The sequence below is a fragment of the Cydia strobilella genome, chromosome 17, assembly GCF_947568885.1.
Source record: "Cydia strobilella chromosome 17, ilCydStro3.1, whole genome shotgun sequence".
Classification (NCBI taxonomy): Eukaryota; Metazoa; Arthropoda; class Insecta; order Lepidoptera; family Tortricidae; genus Cydia; species Cydia strobilella.
This window is the reverse complement of record NC_086057.1, coordinates 10,485,180-10,499,777: the sequence shown is the minus strand read 5'-3', so window position 1 is coordinate 10,499,777 and position 14,598 is coordinate 10,485,180. Positions and strand designations below refer to the sequence as shown.

At 35.6% G+C, this 14,598-nt stretch overlaps 2 protein-coding genes across 2 annotated transcripts in view; both read right to left on the bottom strand.

Moving 5' to 3' along the window:
• LOC134749096 (protein unc-13 homolog B-like) overlaps positions 1-14,598 on the bottom strand; it is a 329,794-nt gene that overhangs the window by 41,280 nt on the left and 273,916 nt on the right. The gene's annotated exons all lie outside the window — the stretch shown is intronic.
• Positions 1,461-7,783, bottom strand: LOC134748708 (uncharacterized). Its single transcript, XM_063683478.1, has one exon. It carries the CDS (start codon positions 7,112-7,114, stop codon positions 2,519-2,521), a length of 4,596 nt encoding a protein of 1,531 aa, XP_063539548.1. The 5' UTR covers positions 7,115-7,783; the 3' UTR covers positions 1,461-2,518.

Sequence of the window (14,598 nt, the reverse complement as noted above, 5' to 3'; positions counted from 1 at the left end):
TACATAAAGTGCCAGCTAACCTCTTTAGGTTGTGTAAATATAAATCTAAGCGACGTGATTTCTATGACATAAGTAATTTTTGTGAGTTGTCGAATGAGAACGATAATAATTAATGGCTTTTAGAGAGACAGGTTTTAAATAATCGAGCATAAGTTTTGAAATATATGAAGATAATTATTTATTTTCATACCTGGTAAAAGAGTTTAGGTTAAAAAGTTGATTTACTCGCAGTGCATCTCACGCACATAGACTCGGTTCAATGAAAGTAGAAACTAGAAAAAGGAGGCAAATTTCAAAACCAGCGTAGGTACCTATTGCAACATCTTGTATATCGCCTGATAAAACAATAATGACTAGGGACTTGAACATGATCTTAATCTCATACTTCAATAGGTACATGTTAGATATGCGAACTGACTTATTTGTCTGCAATATTCATAGCTATGCCGTTTACCTGATTTCGATTAAAGACTATAATGTGAACAAAAATGTATGCGACTCGCATGCGAGATCTATAAGAGTATAGGGAGTAGGTGGATATATATTTGACGACCGGTCTGGCCTAGTGGGTAGTGACCCTGCCTATGAAGCCGATGGTCCTGGGTTCGAATCCCGGTAAGGGCATTTATTTGTGCGATGAGCACAGATATTTGTTCCTGTGTCATGGATGTTTTCTATGTATTTATAGGTAAGTATCTGTATATTATATATATCGTTGTCTGGGTACCCACATCACAACCTATTGATCTTACCGTGGGGCTTAGTCAATTTGTGTAAAAATGTAACTATAATACTTATTTATTATTTAATTTATACTCCAGGTAGGGAGATATATCGTGTGACATAATTGTACGTAGTACGTACACTCTCTACAAAATCAATATTGGTCGTTGAAAAAAGCATAATAGTCGTAGTTTCGGAATCGGTTACCTTGGGTTTCATATTCATATCCAAATACTATGGTGTAATAAATAATCTACGAAATCTGCAAGCCTAGCAAAGTGACAATCAATAATATAATACGCCAATCGAAGCATAAACAATGTATCGAAATGATCACGTGACTTGTCGTCGCATCTGTCATGGCGATATGTTTTTATTTTTCGATTGTCGATAAACGATTGTTGATTGTGATATCGAGCATAAGTACGCCGCATTTGTATTAAAAATCACATATCTTCTGGTTTTGCTATAAGTAATCAACCATATTAAAATGTATCTCACCCGATTTGCTTTTGATTGTTTTATAATGATTTATATAAACACAGAAAATTAATGCAATATTGTACATTGAAATATGTACATTATTGTTACAATTTAAAACAAACTTTTCAAATCTTAGTATCTACTTTCATTGGTCAAATCTATTTGTTGGTGCGAGCAAGCCCACAATATTAAATTAAAATCAATTTTTCTGTTCGTACACCGTTTAAACCAGACTGTTTTTTGATTTTATAGGTGATTATCGCATTACGTGAGTATTTGTTTTAAGTTTTTTTATTCTGCATTTCATGCTATTTAATTTATGGAATATACTTTATATATTTAGAAGGTGGTTTGTAGGTAAGGTAAATACGTTTTTTTGTGATATGAGATGATATGATATTTATGAGATTTGTACATAAAATGCCATCTAAGCTTGTTCGACATGACACGCTGAAAGCACACCTTCAATACCTATATTAAAAGCTTCATTGATGATTACTGATGAAGCAACAAACAGGCCTACGTTAAAATACTGAATGATTACTTATTACTTGTTTTAGTTATGTAGTTATTAATATAACACAATTTTAAGCAAGATCGCTTTAGTTAAAAGTTGTATAGTTTTATTGTTATTATAGGGATTAATTTCTCAAGCTTCGTATAAAATACTGTTACTGTACGTGTAGAAATTCCTTATTTACTAAGTTATTGCCTCAATTATATAGAAAGAGCATTAATACTTTTAGAAATAATGTATAATAAATATTATAAAGTTGCTATTACACGCACTCTATATAATATAAGTAAATATTTTCAGAGTTGCTGTCGTAGGATTGCTAATGTTACTGGAGCAAAACAACTGGTTGAAATTAGGTAAAGTCATCACAACCCCAGTCACCAACCCTAGTTTCTGTCCTAATTTTTTCAGATTTTACGAGTATATTGACTATTTCATATTTAATTTTAAATTTAGGTGACACAATACCGTTTTACGCGTACGTTATCCGAGTCGAAACGTTAGTAAAATATAAACACCCTAATCTCAGTATACATCTAACAGCTACTTTATCTGAAACAACAATAAGCTAACGTTGTAATGGAAGTTGTTGAAATGGACAGAGTATTACGTCATTGTAAAATATTGCCTACAGCTATGCCTTATGCGCAAGATTACCTATTTGATCATTATATCGTTTTTATTCATATTGACATTGTAAAGCGAGCATAATATTTTGCAGTTCATCAGTCTAAATATTAATTTAACTTTTATGGTAAATGAAATATTATTTAACATTAGTGTTGCCGTAAGCATCTAACTTTTAACTCTAATTTCATGAAATTTCTGCATAAGATAACTTACACCTGCACTGACTTTGTCTTTCTCCGTGGATGGAGTTGTTGCCACTGGAGTCTCAGACGCCTTGTCCTCAGCTTTTCGGTCCTTCAGCGCCTTCAACAACTTCCATTTACTCCCAACAGGTGCATCTTGCTGTTGTTGTAGTTCTTGAACTGCTGCGGTATCTTCATGAAACTGCGGCATATCGTAATCTTCGTCCAGTTCATCCCCACTCTGAACAGGACTATCTGGACCCGAAGTTTCACCCGATCCAGAATCATCGGCATAAGATTTATCATCTTCGTCGTCCCTAATAGGGCTTTCGTAGTCTTTTGAATCAGAAGTTGCAGGGAATGTTGTGATATCTTTCCAGGTTTCTTTTTCTGGTGTTTTGTCATATTTAGTTTTAACGTTAGCTGTTTTAAGTTTTAATTCTCTTAATACAAACGACATTTTTTCTTTTAATATTTCCTTGTCTTTAACTGGGTCTTCCTCATCTTCATATTCAGGTTCTTCTGGCAGTGTCGTTTGTCTTTCCATTTCACTATGTGACTGATGTTCCATTTCTTCTAGTTTCCTTAATTCATAACAATACCATTCATCCTCAGAATCGATGCTATCTTCCGTGCTTTGTCGTCTCGATGATACTCGTGAGCCACTTCTCCACGAATGAGTACTTTTACTGTCATCATCATCGTGCTTATTGGGGATATCTAAACTTTGCTGATGCCTCGTCGGAAATTTACTATGAATGGTACGGGCGCTTTGAATTGATGGACTTCTTTCTGGGTATGTAGATGATTCTTCGGGTGCCGTAGAGTTAATGATTTCGGGAGTGCTAGTTTTGCGGACTTTTTTATCTGTTTGACTTGGCATTTCTTCTTCCTGATGTTCGGGTTCGGTTCTTGGTGGAGAGAGTTCATCATCCATTTGTTCATCAGATATCGATGTAGATTTTCTTAACCTATATTTTCCTAAAGCCCTTGATACTGCAAATTCTTGCGAACTTCCACTATAGGATTTATTACTGTCATTTAGACCCTCGTCTGAGGCAGCAGCTGCCTTTTTCACATCACCGATTGTTGCAAAAAGAGATCCAGGTGATTGGTCATCTTCTTCTTTTATGTCATCTTCAAAAAGGTCTACGTTTGAAATGTCCGTATCTATATCCAATTTTTCTAATTCTGATATATTATCTTTATTCATCTGGCTAATTCGTGCGAAGTGAAAGTCAATATCATCGCTCTTATCTCGTGGAATCGTATTATTTACCGAAATTTTATCAATTTCATCCACGTCATGTTCTGAAATATCTTCAGGAAAATCTCGTCCTTGCTGGTGTAACTCTTGGATCATTTGTTGTTGTTCCACAATGTCCTGGTTGTTACTTTTTCTTTGTTTTGGTTTTGGAGGTACTTTAGCAAACATATTGGTCTCGTGAGCAGAATCAGAAAACACACTGTCACTATCTTCGGATTGAGCACTAGATCTCCCTCCAGACCACTCAGTTTCTGAAGTTTCTGGGTCTGATAACGATTGATGACTTGCTTGTTGCTTCCTTCTAGCCTTTTGTAATAATCCTGACATGGAAGCTACTAAATGATATTTTTTCTTTCTTCTTTGAGCAGACAATATTCGTTCTTTTAAACTTTTTTCTTGTTGAGGTTGTTCTACGGTATCTACGCCAGAAGGTAAAGAATGAGATCTATGTTTTTTGGGTAAGTGTAAATCTGGCAGCCAGTGGCTCACGCTGGACATAGCAGATTTTAAGGAAGATGTTCTCTTTGGTTTTTTAGGTATTTTATGTTGGGGTATACTTCTTGATATAGACAAATATCCTGATTCTGAGACTAACATACCACCTGAGTCTACGTATTGTTCTTTTCTTGTTTTTGAGTGTTCTGGTTTCATTTGATGATTATACTCTTGCTCGTCGTAACAATTGAGATTTCCGTTTCTTTGGTCATATTGTTGCTGCTTAAAATATTCTTGCTGTAGCTGATTTTGAAACTGTTTTCTCTCAGAAATATTTAGGGAGTGGGACTTTAAACTAGATGTATCCATTGAACTAGTTGGTGATCTACTTCCACCTTGCCATGAAAGCTGATCTTCTAATGATGTACGTTTTGGTGAATCATACCTACTGGATGTTGGATAATATGACAATGCATCAGTAAGGTTGCCAGGTGGATACGCACCACGATGAGATGTCGCTTTATATCCATTTTGATGAAATTGGGGATCATTAGGGCCCATTGTGTTTGCTCTTGTCAATGTTCTCTTATTTACATTTGCAGCTGACATAACAACCGTTTGCGCATGATAACTAGGTTCAGGTGGATATGATTCTGCAACTGGTGCATTGGATTCTACAATTTCATTTCTATCTAATAATTCGGAAAAATTATTTCGGTCCTCAGAAAGCATGCCTCTTGGAGTGCTATAAACCGTTGTAAATACTGGTTGCCTATTACCAGCAACTGAATATATTGAAGGAGCTTCATTTCCATAAAAATATTCACTCATATTTAATTGAGAACTTGATGCCCCGATGGAATGCGGAATACTAGATTTAATAAAATCACTTTCTAACTTCCCTTGAAATTTATTTAAATCCCTTGACGAGAGTTCTTTGTTAATTTTATCAATTGTTCGTAAGTTAAAATCACTTTTTAAATTTTTACCTTCTTGGGCATATGAGTCTGTAAGTGTTTCTGAATAGGGTTTGGACTCAATTTCATATGCCATTCTTTGAACTAATTGAGGTGATGCGATTCTTACTTTGTGCGAGTCATGAGTAGAATGAACGACCTTTCCTGTTTTTGGCGAGCCTGGGCTTTTCTCCAAGCTGGACCATCCACTCATTGATGATAAACCCGAGTCAGATTTAGCGGCCACTATATTCGTAGTATCTCTTTTTAGGTGTTTTGGGGACGTTTTTGGTGATTTGGGAGACCTAGGACTTAATCGTAAATTGTCTGATGGTAAATTACCGGCCGAAAGCATTGACTGACTAGCCGTTGATTCATTGTTATTTCCAATATTGGCGAATAAATTAACTCCATTTGGAGGAGCTGGTGGCGGTGGAGTAGGGGGCTCTCGTAACCTACTTTCTTCATAATTTACGTCATATCTACTATCAGAAGGTCTTTTATAAATTTCACGGACTGACATAGGAGATTGCTGATCTAAACCAGCTGTTTTATAAATATCGTTTATTGGTTGAGATAATCCTTTACTGGAATAATACATTGAAGGGTCTGTCATTTGATAAGATGGACTATATTCAAACCTTTCTCTTGAAAGTGCGCTAGGGGATTTGGAAGCCTTAGCTGCATTTATTTCCGCATTTGCTACTGCCGAACTGTATGCTAATCGTCCAGTTACAGTAGTATACGGTTCTGTTGTTGTTCTTTCAGGAACATAATTTCGTCGAGGAGATACCGTTGGAGGTAAGTAATCAATAGCTCGATCCGTTACAGATTTTTCGGTAAGAGATAATCGAGATGGAGATTTTTCTCTACTGATAGACTCTTTAGGCATAGACAATAAAAAATCGTCAAAACTTTTCATAACATCGTTGATACCCCAGTTTTCTTCACCAGAGTAAACATTTTTAAGTTGTTCATTTATTATGTTGCCGTCTTCAACAAGTGCTTTGGCTTCAATATCAATATTGTGTTTGGATTTCATTGTTTCTGGGCTAAGAATTCTAGTTTTCAAGTCTTTTAACTCTCTCGAATCTTTGTGTAATTGTGTTGTCAGTCTATCTAATTCATGTAATTTTTCTACGGCGATTTGATCTATTGTACTTAACGTCGATAAATGTACCAAATCTCTTTCGCTAATAACGGGCCCGCCCTGTAATCCACAGTAATCTTTGTAATCTGTTGCACTGTACACTTGTCTTGAACCAGCAGGTATAATTTCCATCTCGTGTTCTTCTGGTGCTTCCCAAATCATATCTAATTGTGAAGGGGGACGAGAAGTCTCTTCGCAAACCAGATCGTCTCGATAAGCTTGGTTTAAGCTTTTGTAAAAAGCTTCATTAGACTCCATTATTTCCTCTTGTGGATCCATTAAGACAGAGCTACGTCCTATATCTAAACCTTCCTCAATACCATCTTCTACCGTTCCATTGCCTAAAATTTCTCTTATTACTTCTAGCCGGGTCATAGGATCTCTGGCGGTAACACCACGGCACGTATAGAAGTCGAGTAACGTTGATATAACACCCTGTTGGTCCGCGAGCAGGGCCTCCAGCCTCTCGAGACGTTCCCACATTCTGACGTACTCCTGACTGAGGAGGTCGAGAGCTCGCCAGGCGTACTTGAGCTCTGTTTCGAGGATATTAAGGCGGGTGCCGAGGCGCTCCATGTAGTCACTGATGATGTAGTCACCGGAGTAAGGGGGCAGGTCGGGCGGCAGCGCGAGAGAGCCGCATTCGTCCATATCGTTCTCGGCAGCCCCATTCTCGTCGCCCTCGTTTTCCTCCATCGCGCCGCCTGCACCTGCCCCAGCATTGTCGTGAAATTCGCGCATCATCTCCAGGTCGGAAAATGGGTTGCACATAACATTTTACACTTTGAGTCATCCCATATCGATTTGTTTTTCACACTTTTCATATGAAACGTTCGCATCATTTACAGTTCTGTTTAATGTCATTATCACTTATTTTTCACATTATCATTGTTCATTTGATCCACTTTATCATTTTATTATACTATGTTCGTTTCAACACTTTATGTAAACTTTAAACTTCGACGGAATCAAATCGGTAATTTCGATCAAAAAATATATATGACTTTAAATACAATTACATCACTTTTCTGTAAAAGATAAAAAATTGTACTGATCTGGATATAAGTCACTTATATCCAGACCAGCATCATGAGTGTCATAAGGTTAAGGAAAAGGACGGGGATTACCTCTATGGAACACGTAAACCTTAAACTTCCTTAATTTATCATCCGTTAACTTGGGAAGATTAAGGGCAAGTTAAGTCTCGGATATGTTTAAGAAATGTTGACGTGCTCCCTGGCGAGGCAGCTAAGCGGTTCTTATTGGATTCCACGTGAGCGATGGACTCAGAGGTGGAGGGCGTTACTCGGCGCGGGAGGGAAATGGGATCAATTAGTGTCAGGAAATGATGCGCCGAGCTTCACCACCGCTTCGCTTTACAAAAAAATATTTAATTAAGATCAAGATAGGGTAAACAAAGTTCCTGCGATCGCGTAACTAAAAAAATGTATTTTAACAACTTCAAACACGATTTACTGGCGGCGCTATTGTACGAAACTTCTAATGATCGAATATTATTGTCAATTTAGGTCATCCATTGTAAAAATATAACGAATAATTCGATGGTTCATGATACACACAAACTTTCGATTTATGAATGGGTGTTATTTAATCGATCTGCAAAATATTCCTGTTTTGATGAACAAAATATATATTTGGTCAGCCAAAATGTGTATTTGATCAGCAACTTAAGGTTAGCAAGTATTTCAAAATCAGTTCGCAATTAATGTCATAATGAGCTGCTCTAAATTGATTTGGTTGGCAAATTAATTATTTGATCAGCAGTAAGCGATCCACCATTAATCAAATTTTGTTAAGCAGTCAGTGGGTAAGCGGATTATTTCATTTTGATTACAATTTAACTTAACGCAAAAATTAGTTCTAACCTAACCTAACCCACTTTTCTAGTAGCTAATATCTACCATTTTACACCTATAATACTCTCAAAGTACCAAAACGGATAAATATCACCAACAAATACGTTAGAACACCGCAATGTGACTGCTAATAATCATCGAATGAAATGCACGCGCACGATTCCGCTCCGCTTGCAACCCTGCCGATTTTTCAAATCAAACGCAACCAATAAGATCTTATTATATCAGATTACCATTTGTTTAATATGCATACGTCTCAATTAAAGTGCCAACCAATTTTTAAATCTTGATGACCAAATAATAATTTTGCAGCTCAACTATTTATTAAGCAGATGGATATTGGTTATAATGTTGACCGTTTGTGAATTATTTGCTGAAAAAGAGTTGCAGCTCGATTTTCATTTACTGCCGGCAACATATTTGTATGCTGCCCAAATGACTTAATGGCTATTTTTTGTTGCAGATCAGTTTTAAAAATGGCTGATCGGTTAATTACTTCCCTTTATGAATATCTGTTATAAAATAATAGAGTGGGAGGGCGAGCCAAAATCGCACGATCTTTGGCACCAAGTAAATAAATGAAGGAGGGTATAGGCGGCTGAAACGTGACTGGCTTGCTAACGTGGAATTCCTTTGACATCGCACAAAGGAATATTTTTATGAAACACATATTCGTGTTACACCTAACCTTAAGCACCGGTACTATAACAGTATAGTTATCCGAATGGGCGACCTAAAACGTAATGGAAAAAGTACGATCTACACTTCAATAAAGTTACAAAATAACAACTGAATAATCGTTATCATCGAATATTAGTAACATAAAATGTTTTTAAACTATGCGTCTTCCATAATATTGTACAGAATACAGTGCAGAAAAAATCTGTCATTTGATATTATCGCTTGTCATTTGTTGTCAAAACTCTAGGTATATGGTATAAAAACAGTGTCACGCCACTAAGAATTTATAGTCTGTGAAAAAAATAATTATAGTAATAATTTGCTATTGAAACATCTGAAAGGAGAACACTTTTTTATGAAAATTTGAAACGAAATGTCATCATTTGCAGCTTGGAGCAAATTAATCAGAGGGGTAATTGTCTTGCCTCTCACGACACCTCCGAATTAGTGCAAATGGTCTCACAGAGAACGTAGTGCCTTGGAATGGCAATCAACGATTGAAATGGTTGGAGGGCCGCCAAAACCGACCGAAACTTTTGCTCAATACTAATTGGATTTGTAGTAAATTCCGTAGAGAATACTTTAAAATATCTTGTTGAATAAGGCTTTTAACTGGAGACTATGAAATAATAAATAGAATTCAGGATTATAATTAATTACCGTCAGACAGTAAAGTGAAATTATGAATTTTTAAGCATTTTGTCTTAAAGCTGTTTAATACTTACTAAAGAATACCGTTATACATTTATTAAGTAAGTGAACAAACAAGATGATTTTGTAAAGCCTTTTCAAAGAACATAGCATTATCTTTTCATGACGACTGCAGAATATCCCAAAATTTCGCTTATAGTAGTCAGTAGAAATCAATTGCCAAAAGCCGCTTTCGCCAATCACGCCCAATCTCCAACTTAAGTCCGAATCCGAACGCAATGTGTGCCCAACGTTTGTTCCGAATATTTGAGCCACATTGGATTGCGGCGCCCGAAATGGACTGGAGATTATTACCGAAAACAGGCAGGGAACAGTATGCAGCTGTTGGCAACCGTTCAAATGTTCCCCCAGATGTTACTGTTCACGGGATGTTGGATCACGGTATACTATCATGATTAATCTTAGCGTGAACGGGAGTTTTATTTGTTTTTATTCTACTTAAAAGACTTGAACTTGGCAAAAAAACGCGCGTGTGTACATACACACGCGTGTGTGAATTACATGTCTGTGGTAGAAGCCTCTAAGGAAATTTGACTAACACAAACGTGAGGTATTTTGTGGACATAATGCAGTGCCCAATTTTATAGGAATGGCGAGTTCCGCTTCGCAAAGGTTTTCTTTTGTATGTGGCATTATGTATCCCAAGCATATTGTAGCTAAGTAGGTATTTAATAGGTAGGTAATTGGATGACGATAGCAACTTATAAGGAGATTATAAAAAAGGATTACCGAACATCGTCGTTTGTGCGCGTCTATCACAAGGTAGCTTAGTCTGAAACTAAGTAAAGTTTAATCAAACCATTTTAACTCAAAGAGCATAATTAATTAGCACAAATCAATCGCACACACCCAAACTTCAACGTTATTATGCACTAACTTACCGCACAGCGTCTGTGTTAAACACTGAGACCATTGTACTAACTGATATCTTTACAAATTTACTGTTAAAAACAGGAAAATTAAAAATTACTAACATATTCAAAATAATGTAATAGCATTAAAGCTTTCCATTAATTAGCAATTAATCTGTAACCTACTTTTTCCGCGCCTTGCTACTAACTACACATACAAAAACGCGGTTATTTATTGGCCATGTGTTGGTTACGTCTTTTCAATTAAAAATGCTACGGTTCATGTAAAAAACATTAAACAACTTTGCACCTTACGCTGTTGTAATACTGTGAAACATGTTTACATATATAAGATGTCGACTGCACATAAAGTGCTAGTTCGGAACGACGACCGCAAATTAATTACATTAGTTGCGGCAACATGGCGTTCGATTAAACAGTTGTTAGCGCTAGTGTTTTGTTAGTTTTTTAATAAAATAAGTTAAGTATAATGACGTTAAACCGATGGAAAGTATGAAGGTAGAAGCTTGGTATTAAATTTATGATATTAGTTAATAATAGTAAATAAAAATAAATTAAAAGAAAAAAAACTTGCTTCTGCGGCTTCATTAGTTCATATATATTATATATTATAAAGAAGAGTCCTAATTCTAATGTATGAAAATCGCGAGTCAAATCAATATATTGAACGAACGATTATGAAGCGCGAAGAAAATTACGGTAATTTTCAAATATTGTGTCCGAGCTTGATATATGAAATACTTATAGTCGACTGCATTCGCCAAGACGCCTTTCATATATTATATTCTCTGTAGCTTCCACCTGCGGCTTTCAGTCCTTTTATAAAAGAAGATATATTTCCTTTTTTCGGCATTACGCCCGTCCGCTATTTTTCTTTCTGTCCAGCGGAATTTATGCGGTTCTTAATTATGAGTAAACAGCACTTTAATTTTATTGAGGAATAAATTAAACGAAATCTTGACAACTTGAATACTAACAAAAGCATTTCCTGTGTGTGTGTGTGTGTGTGTGTGTGTGTGTGTGTGTGTGTGTGTGTGTGTGTGTGTGTGTGTGTGTGTGTGTGTGTGTGTGTGTGTGTGTGTGTGTGTGTGTGTGTGTGTGTGTGTTTGTGTGTGTGTGTGTGTGTGTGTGTGTTGATTCACAACAATTACATTGAAAAACATATTTTTAAATATTCTCAAGCAGACTTGAAACATATTATTTATAGGTTGGTTTTATGAAAGTTTGATTTTGTAAGGCATAAGTTTACTGATTTCGTTTAAGTTTAACTACGTATTTTAGGCTTATATGCTAGACAAAGACTGACTTTACGAACATTTACTATTAAACATTAAATAAAATCTTATTTAGGTAATTCCCAACATAAAATTTCATTAATTAGGCTCATTAAAATATAGCATATTAAAGTTTAATTAACCCAAAAGTATAAGCTTGCGACAATAGCATTCTCCGAGGCGTATTTACAAGGGCGGGCAAAGAGAAACTTGAGGGGATCGTTCTCAAATTATATGACTGCGGTCAGCCTCAACTCCGGCAAACTTTTCATACGTTTAGTATGATTTGGCGGAGTTTAGAAGGAGGCACGAATCTGGAGAATGACCCGGAACTAATGTTAAAATTGTAGTAAATTGTAGTTAATTGTCACGAAATGGGCGTATTTTTTATTAAGGTATAAAAGTAATTCTTAGAATTTACAAAACTAGCGTTTCACTCTCGTTTGACCCTTTTTCAATTGTGTTAAGGTTTAAAATTGCATCGAAAAATTGCGAAAAGTGTTACGAAATTGTTTAATTGAAATCGATTTGTAATGGCTTTCTAGTTCTATAAATAATCATTCAGATTGGATTTCTATTCTTGAGCAAACAAAATTATAACAACCAACTTTTCTATTTTACGAACGCGCCATTTAACTTCGTGGTTGTTTTCTTAAACTTCGTACTGTAGTCGTTTGTCATGAAAAGTGATTTATGACCTCCCGAAATGTTGAAAATAAAACGTTATCATAAATCTGAATACGCTTCAGTAAATTTTTAGACAAATAGATACAAACGCACTGTTTTTTCTGCTCAAATACAAATTGATGATGTTTCCTACAAACTCAACTCATCTTTAACGGCCTCCTAGCCTAGTCGGTAGCGACCTTGCCTACAAAGCAGGAGGTCCCGGGTTTGAATCCGGGTAAGGCCATTTATTTGTGTGTTTATCACAGATATTTGTTTCTGAGTCATGGATGTTTTCTATGTATTTGTGTATTATATAATTATATCGTTGTCTGGGCTAAATAAGCTCTATAAGGCTTGTGATGTGGGTAACATCACAAGCCTTATAGAGCTTATTGTGGGACTAGGTCGATTTGTGTACGATGTCCTATAATATTTATTTATCTTTATCGTACATTATGAACTCCATAAATTATTTTCGAAATTTTACATAAAAGCGATATTATCGTTAAAATAAATAACAGACAATTCAAACAATTCAAAGATTTAACCGGTATCTATTTATTACCAGGCACATTTCTCTCAAAGGCGGTCGGCAATTAAATTAATTATGCAGCTCTGACTGGAATCTTTCAAATTTTTAAGTACCCAAATCCAGTGAAAGAGTTTTAAAACGACCCTTTACCCAACCCTACCCTTTTTGTCCCTTGAGACATGTACGGAGCCGGCACTTTGCTGACGTTTAGCAGTTTTTTGTCCTAACAAGACCAGAAGCTTGTCGGCCTGTATCAAAATCGCTTTAAAGACACATTGAGTTTTGCAATGTGTTTTCAGCAAGTAATTTCTAAGAAAAAAATATTTTTTATTCAGAACTTACATTGAATTTTATACCATAAATCTCATATGATCGAAAGAATTTGTTAAAAAGTGATATTAGATTTCAATATTTTATTATTGAATATGCTGTTGTTCATATCAATGTTTAGAAACAAATCACCTGATGTAGTTTTTAAACCATTTTAATATTTTGGCCCTTTAAGTAATTTTACTTATCACATTAGGTACATCTCTAAAATATTTGACGAATAATGCAATTAAAGGAACAATCCAAGATAATGTAGTTTAGGAATGCCAGGGCAAAAAGTAGACAAGTATCGTGAAGGCCGAGGGAATGAACAAAATAATAAATAACAAAGCGGGCAGACAAGGAAATGGGGTCAACAAGAATCACTGAATGTTGTATACTGGAAATATAAAATAAATGAGAGATTTAGACAGCTGAATAATGATTAATGATTTTTTTAAATCGGATTTATGAGCAATATAACACTCAAACTAAAGCAATTGAGACATATACAGTTAATATGATAAGCTGTTACTCATATTACAAACATTTCTAGATAGCTTTTACTGGTGAAATGCACCGCATCTGCAGCATTTGCGAACGAACATTAAACATCCATTACTTCCATAAGTATCTACTAGCGTTCTCATATCTCCGCTTGTAAAACCAATGATTTTTTATTGCGAAATCCGCTTTTCCTACATTATTTTTGTCAGCTTTTATGTCATCCCGGAACAAAGGCTTTTTCCTTCCGCTTTGTGCAAAAGCCTTTGAGACTTCTTCTCAGACGTGTAAATCGTCTTTAATTTTTTTAGGTTCAGATACGATATTTGCCTTTAAACACCTTCTTGGTAACAATTTATCAATTTTTATTTCCTGAAGAGCAAAATTTGAGAGTAATAACTTATGGGACCCTGCTGGAATATATTTAAATAAGTGGGTCAGAAGGTGATGGTTGTAATTTACTGTCAATGAAGAAAGACAATTGCTTTCTACTCGTAGTCCCATTTCCTTACTACTGTTATTATGGACTTGACAAGAAATATCACTGTTGACAGCTAAAAGATGAAATCCATAACAGTTTCAGATCGAGAAATTAAAACCAGAATCAGGCTCACGAACGTTTCTAAGACAAACGACTGAAAACAATTTATACATGACAAAATAAGGGGGTGTACCGACGGAAGATAAAAAAAAAGTTTTTTGAACCACCCTAGTATGTATATAGTCGCCTAGAACCTACCCGATTATGCTATACGATAGCATAATAACTACATACACGACCCGTGTACGGGACACTAATTTGTGTCTTTTTTTAGCTTAAATATTT

Bases quoted from the DNA above. Each gene is read 5' to 3' on its own strand.
- LOC134748708 (XM_063683478.1), bottom strand. From the start codon at position 7,114: ATGTGCAACCCATTTTCCGACCTGGAGATGATGCGCGAATTTCACGAC.